Below are 7952 nucleotides of genomic sequence, written 5' to 3'. Positions count from 1 at the left end.
TTCAGCGATGTATCTTTGTAAGGGTTTTTATAAAGTTTAGGAATGCAGTATAGGTACGATAACTCATATTCATCCATCCCATTGACTTGGATATTAAATGTGTCTAAAACCGAAGCATGATTTTGAATAATTTCATTTTTTGAAAGGGCAGTTAGAGTATGAGTACGAGCATCAAAAGTGGAAGTAATAGTTTAAAATACAGTTATAATTATGAATCTTACAAATAAAGACTATGATGTAACTAGAAGCTTCGTCAGCTGGAACCAAAACATATTCTTCATGTAACCTATCTATACTAAGGTTCTTTGAATTTAGGACCTTTTAAGATAAGTAATTTCAGGTTCTCATTTTCAACTATATCAATATTACCAGTAATGACATGTCCAGGTGGACTATGGCTGAAAGAAGACGAAGATCAAGAACGCATAGGTGGATTAAGTATAAGATGGTCTATATCTAGGCACTGCAAAATTTGTTTGTAATTAAATAGTTTGGAAGCAATAATAGAAGTATATTTTAAGGAAATACAGGGTGTAGACTTAAACTTGAAATATGTTGGAATACAAGACTGGACTTTTTTTATGATGAAGAATGTTGCTTATGTTGACGGCATCTATTCCTTTGTTAGTAAATTTGAGCTTAAGGAACTAGAGGCTTGATTCAGAAGGAATATTATCCATAACCCAAGGTGGCTTAAAGAGCCTGTGATGAGCAACATCCATAATAATAGAATTCAGTCTATATTATGGTCTTGAAAAATCCCAGTATGGACTAGCTTCGGCTTCTTTGAAAAACGTATTCAAAACCCTCAATGGAATAAAGTTTTGTGCAAATATGATGTGAACCTACTTGTCTGTTGACATAAGGTAAAAGTGAACCAAGCGTGGGACCGTGTTTACTTGACCTTTTATATGAACGATGTCCTTGACTGCATTATTGTCTTTGTGTTTACTTGACCTTTTATATCAACGGTGTCCTTGACTGCATTATTGTCTTTGTGTTTACTTGACCTTTTATATCAACGGTGTCCTTGACTGCATTATTGTCTTTGTGTTTACTTGACCTTTTATATCAACGGTGTCCTTGACTGCATTATTGTCTTTGTGTTTACTTGACCTTTTATATCAACGGTGTCCTTGACTGCATTATTGTCTTTGTGTTTACTTGACCTTTTATATCAACGGTGTCCTTGACTGCATTATTGTCTTTGTGTTTACTTGACCTTTTATATCAACGGTGTCCTTGACTGCATTATTGTCTTTGTGTTTACTTGACCTTTTATATGAACGGTGTCCTTGACTGCATTATTGTCTTTGTGTATTTAGGAAAAGTTCCATCACATTCACGTTGTTTTTGTTAACTAGTCATTTTTCCTACAGTGTATACATTATTATTGCATCCATATGCAGAACCTAGAGATCCTCTCGTTGCCGAATTATTTGAATTTACTTTTTTGATCTTTGAATTAACTTTGTGAATTTCTTTAAACACTTGATTTAATTCATTTAATTATTCATCAAGAACTTTATTAGTATATGTAAGTGATTTGATTTTTGTTTCGTTTCTTTGGTGGAGGGGGGTTAATTTTATTGAATCCTTTAACTTTTGTTAAATAACTTTTATTCTGTTTATTTATTTTAAAAGTTACCTTAGATACTCGGTATGAAATCTGGATACTGGAAATCAAGGTTGTCCATAAGGAGAGTTACCGCATTCACTGTACACCCCTACTAACGTAGGCCCTTTATGAATTTAATAGATTCCCGTTTGGCCTATCTAACGCCCCCGTCACAGATCAGCGCTTCGTGGAGGAGTGCTTTGGATACCTGCAGCTTAAGATTTGTCTGATATATCTTGATGATCTGATCACATTACGGATTACTCCGTTTACCTGATCAAGACAGGGCTCACGGCGGATGTGACTGGTTGACAGGGTATGCTTACTCCTTCTAGACTTGACCCCACCTCTGGTATGTCCAGGAGTCCGTGTTAGCCCAACTGTTTATTTTGTATTCCTGTTATGAGCTTGATTGCTGTTCGTTATCTTCAGCTTTCATTTTCCAGTAGCTATGAGGAACACTCATACCACTTAAAGCTTGTATTTCAGAGGTTACAGGAATGTGGCTTAAATCTAGCACCTACGAAATGTAAATTCCTTTATAGGAGAGTGGCTTACAATGTACATAGGTCACATTGTCTCAGAGAAAAGGATTGAAGCCGACCTTTTCAAGGTTTAGAAAATTGAGAACTGGACTACACCAACTACTCCTGAGCAAGTTCGCCAATCTTTATGTTTGGCTGGCTATCATATTCAAGAATTGTCCCTATATTTCTCTACCACTCACCAAATTGATGTCTCTACCAACAATGACAAAGAGGAGTAAGAAGTCAATTGCACCTGGTGAGACGAGGAAACTCGACCATTTAACACACTTAAGGATTGCTTACCTCTCCATCAGTATGGCATACCCAAATTATAGTCTCCAATTTGAACTTCATGTAAATGTCAGCAACCGGTCGCGGTAGCTCAGTGGTAGAATGTTGGCTTGGTAACCGGGAGATCGTGAGTTTGAGCCCCGTTCATGCCATGGCAAACCTAAGACTTTAAAATGGATAGTGAGTACTCCTTCGCCAAACGGTCTGCATCTAGAAGTGAGAATCACGGGTCTTTCGGATATGACCTTAAAAACGGAGGTCCCATGTCGCATCAGGCGTTGGCACAATAAAGAACCCTCGCTGCTACGGTCCTGAGCGGTAAGTATAGGTCTAAATTTGTGGTACTTCACCTATAGTGGTTACATCTCAGTGTGAGTGAAGAATTTTCGACGGTACGTAAAACAAACAAACAAACAATAAACCAGCAGCAAGTGCTCGGTACGGTCCTGTAGCAGAATCAGACACGGGTTATTGCCTGTGCCAGCCGTGGACTAAGCAAGTCTGAAAAGAATTACCACGCTCATCGTCCAAACATTTTAAGCACTGAAATTCATTTACTACCTTTATGGCCATAAATTCTGTGTCTACCTCGACTATAATCCATTGCATGGTATATGTACTGTACTGAAAACAGCCAGATTGGATGAAACAGGCCATAGGTGGGTCTCTGCGCTTGCGGCGTACAATTTCGAAATGTGTTACTGCCTTGGCAGAACAAACCCAGATGCAGATATCTTGAAAAAGGTAATAATTCAATTACTGCGCGCTACAATTCAAATGAAGAGAGCAATAATTCAATTATTGCAAGAACTAATTCAATTGACGTGCTCCAAATACTGAATTATTATTCTCTTTCATTGAATTGTGGCACTCATTCATTCAACTGTTGATATTGTAAGCTTTTTTGGCACCCTGTCCTATGCCAATCAGCGAACAAGATATACCCAGAATACTCTCTGGACTGCATGTCTATTTTGCTTCGCCACGCCCTTTCATTATCAAAGGCTTGAATGATAACTAGGTATATCATTGTATGAATTTATTTGCTGGACTTCCTCCAGTCAGTGACGTCATATACATGTATAAAATAACAGGATGATGAAACTGACAAACTTTCTGCCTTACATAAGATGCTCATGTGACCGAAACAACCAATGAATAATTGTCCTTTCTAGAGCATTTTCGAACTACTTTAAGTACAAAAAAGTACATGATGTCAAAGTGTCCTATTCCCATATAATGAATTACAATCAAATTTAATATGGTTGCATACAAACAGAAGTAAAAATAATTCTTTATAATAAAACAGACAACCACAATCCTATACGTAGGAATACAGAACAACAATATGAAAATTGTAAATTCCGCCATCACAATAGGTCCAAGTTAGTTTGATCACTTATGTTGCAAATAAATTACATCATACAGAATAAATGAAGTAGAAATACAAATTTCAAATATCTGAACAACTGTTCACTGTAAGATGGTAGATCTTTAGACAAAATATCACGTGATATTTTCCTTCGTAAGCAAGATGGCAGGCGGCTAACTTCAACATGTACGTGTAATAGTAGAAGCAAGTCACGTGATTTACAATCGTAATACTTGATTTCACTTCGAGTTATCGATATATTTTACATCAACACATCTGTCTTAGACTGCATCTCATGCCAAAACAATGCATGCAATATAGGTGATAGTTTACATACACATGTCAATGATATCGAAAGTAGCAACGAACAAGAAGTATACTAAAAATAAATAGAACATCAACATAGCTTATAGTATATTATCAAGACCAAAAATGATAAAAATATGCTACGCTACTAGTTACTAATGTAATTACACATGGGATCATCATACGTTTATGTATGTATGCGCAATAACTATTCAAGTTGAAATTCTGTCGTATTTACATAAGGTCATATCTAAAATCCAACCCTCAAACCGTATTGTGTACAGTTTAAACCCAAGATATTACAAGATTACAATACAAAATTACATACAAGATTACAATACAAAATTACAATACAAGATTACAATACAAGATTACAATACAAAATTACAATACAAGATTACAATACAAAATTGGATTTCTGGAAATTGACGTTGGCTATTATAAAAGCTAACAACACGTATTTCAATAGTTTTTTCCTTCAAAATTCACGACAAACAATTCACAAAAATTTGTGCAGTAAATCAATATACATGCCCCGGACTTAAATATAGTCTGGCCAAGTGCTTTATATACATTGATAAATTCCAACGAAGTTCTGGGACGAAGCGAATCCGTTCGTAAGGACAAAATTGTTTTTAAGTTTGTCAAACGCTATTTTCAAGGGGTTCTCCACATCTGTCAGCATTTCTTTGGCCACGTGTCCATCCCTTGATAACTGCACCAATGTGCGCGCGTGGAATGCGCAGACAAAAATATTGCCCTCGTTGTCAACGTCAATTCCGGTTGGACTTTTGATGATAGCCTCCCGACAGATCCACTGAATTGCTCCCGATTGCATGATCTTCACTACCGATCCATTGCTTTCATCAGTCACGTAAACACAGTTGCGATCCCCGTCGAAATGCACGAAATGCGGCCATTCGAATACGAACTTGTGCGTAGAATTTGTGTTGATGTTGCGTGTGACTCTTCCCTGCATATCCATATATTTTACGGAACCAATGCAGCTCTTGTAGTCATCAGAAAACGTTACAACAAGTTTCCCGGCGCTATGTGATACTCCGTGACAATTTCCTTCCACTGCAATGTTGCGGATTGGGATGATCTTTTCACGGATGCGGAAGACCTGGATTTTCTGCTTGGCCGGAAATGAAACAAGGACATTTTCATCGTCTATCATGCAGACATCCCAGGGCTGATCTTCGCATCGGAGTTGATGTCGGAGACTACCACTTCTTGTAAAAAGTTTAATTTTGCGGTTACTGTGGTCTGCTAGGATGATTTCGCCTCTGCTGGTGAACCCAGCACCCGTGAAGAGACAGTTGTTCTTATCGGAACCAGTCTTGGCGTTGAATTCTGACCTTTTAATGATTCGTTTGTCCCAGTAAATTCTTCGACTGGGGTGGAGTGGTACCTCGAGCTTTTGAATTGGTGTTAAGTGCAATTTACCAATATTCTCCTGAAATCGGACCAGATTGTCTAAAATGACATCTGGGGACCATCCAAAAATTAGATCGCTGTCGTTGTCTTTATCATTCTGGAATTCATGTTCATATTTCCGACACAACTCCTCCAGTCGCGGAGCTTGTTGAATGACGTTGAGCTTCGTTCTGAATTTAAGTGAAGTTTCTAGTTTGTTTTTGGCCTCGTTAATCTTGTTGACGACCCCTTTGTAGTTTTCTACTTGATCTTGGAGCTGCATTCGTTGTTGTTGGTCTGCATTGTCCATGTCTTGCTGGATGTTGGATTCTAGGGTATCAAGCATCGTCTTCGTATCCCGGATCATAGAGGCTACTCGGGCTGTCGCTTTATTCTTCTGCTCCTGCAGATGTTGAAGGTTGCGCTCTTTTGTAGCTACAACCGACTGAGCATAACTGGCACATTTATCTGCTCTCTGAAACAAAGAGTTGGTTGAAAATCCAAAATCATTCCCGATATCAACCTGATCAACGCTCTTTACCGTCTCACACTTCCTGTGCCCAAGGGCAATGCACATAACGCAGCATGTGCTTTGATGATCGACGCAGAAGAAATCGAGATCCTTGTGGGGATGAATGTTGCATTTGTTGCCAACAGCCGTCGCAAAGGAGGAAAACGGCTTCAACGCCATAGAGGGTGTCGTTTCACCTAGCTCTGTGACGACGTGGTTCCTCAAAGCTTTCATGTTTCTGTGGTATTTAGCGCATGTTTCACACAATCCCTCCAGACAGTTGTTGCAGAAGTATTGCGCATCCACCACCTCTAAACTGTCGTTGTTGCAGGGCTCGCATTTAAGTTTGCTTGCGCCCAGAGAAGGCACTTCGACCGAGGTCAGTTTGTCGTCCTCGAATTCCAAATTATCCATTAGGGACACGTGTCTGTACGTCACTGGAAGAAGTTGATATTCATATGACATCCCAACAGAATGAATGCGAGTATTGATAGCTAGAAACGGACATTATATGTCACAATACCAGACCACTGTGTCTGACATTATCTCTCGCATTGTTAAATCTAAAAAACCAAATCGCGAGGTTTTTAATTTCATTGAGGCGAACTGAAAACTTTGAAATCTTTCAAAACAAATCTTGCGGTTGTTTAATTTGCTTTAAATAGTGCTATCAATGTTTCGTTCTTACTCACGCATTACTTGCCTCGTGTAGAAATACAATGTACTGCATATCAATTTTCACTTATACACAAATTTTCCTATTGATTTTGCAAATGCTTGAATTAAAGAATATATACTGTAAATATTTTGTTTTCAAAGTTCCAAAGAGTGATACTAATTATATGATCCCCAAAAGGAGGTTATAAACGATGTTTTACGAGAAAAGACAGTAGAGACTTGTAATTCAATTTAATCATTGTTGATTCCTTTGACTTCATTTTGTTCATGGTTTGCTTCTTGCGTTGATCTACCTGATAAAAAAAAACATGATTCCATAGTGCAAACATATCCTGTCATTGCAGAGTTCCCGCGGTGAATAACCCTTATAGTGCTCTCTGGACCGCCGGGAGGAGATTCGTGCTAATGTACACTGTTGTCTATGGTGCATCTATTAAATCGCCTTTACTCGTTTTGATTGATAAGCTATCAAAAACATGAAATAAATTCATTCATAATTTACACTGAGCCTTCCAATTTCCTTGCGATCGTTTCTGAACATGTTTTCTGGTCTGCATAACGATTCAAAATTCAGCAAGGCTGACTCTCCCTCCGAGTTCTCCCTCATGGTTCTTAGATGATAGTGTCAGGGTTACATTTCGATAATAGTATCAGGGTCTTACTTTTCATGTTCTCTGATTGACTGACATACTAGTATGTCATAATTAGATCACCCATGTCACTTTACCCGAGTTCCCGTCGTCCGTCAACTTTTGAACATTTTTAAGTCACTGAACCAATCTTCACGTGTTTGCCCAACTATCTATTTTGTATTGCTTATAGGAGTTGTGAGATTGATCACTGTTCGTTGTCTTCGCCTTGCATGTAGTACATATCACCCTAGGGTGTAGAAAGAAAAGGACTGTCATGTTTGATGGTTTTAAATTGCTTCTAAATTGGATTAGTGTTGTGGATGAAAAACATGTTTCACAGTTTCAAGATTGATCCAGGTGCTAATCTAACAGATGTGAATGTACATGAATTTGGAATGTTACCTGTGCCTGTCTATTCTACGAAAGGGTTTCTTCTGTACCATTCCATCCTATTCTGTGAAAACTACCACCCCTTTCTTACCTTAACTGTCTATTTTTTAAAAAAATTGTTACACCTTTTCTTACCTGTAACTGTCTATTCTGTAAAAAAAAAATAACTGTCATCCCTTTTCTTACCTTGACTTGCATCTGTTCTGTT

The 7952-nt window shown here is 38.1% G+C and overlaps 1 protein-coding gene across 1 annotated transcript; it reads right to left on the bottom strand.

Annotated features, from left to right (window-relative positions):
• Window positions 1-4679: 4679 nt before the first annotated feature.
• LOC125664596 (uncharacterized) lies at window positions 4680-6509 on the bottom strand. Its single transcript, XM_048897418.2, has one exon. It carries the CDS (start codon window positions 6507-6509, stop codon window positions 4680-4682), a length of 1830 nt encoding a protein of 609 aa, XP_048753375.2.
• Between the last annotated feature and the right edge of the window lie 1443 nt (window positions 6510-7952).

Source organism: Ostrea edulis, chromosome 1 (genome assembly GCF_947568905.1).
Source record: "Ostrea edulis chromosome 1, xbOstEdul1.1, whole genome shotgun sequence".
Classification (NCBI taxonomy): domain Eukaryota; kingdom Metazoa; phylum Mollusca; class Bivalvia; order Ostreida; family Ostreidae; genus Ostrea; species Ostrea edulis.
Note: the sequence above shows the minus strand (reverse complement) of the source record. Positions and strands in the feature narration are given on the sequence as shown.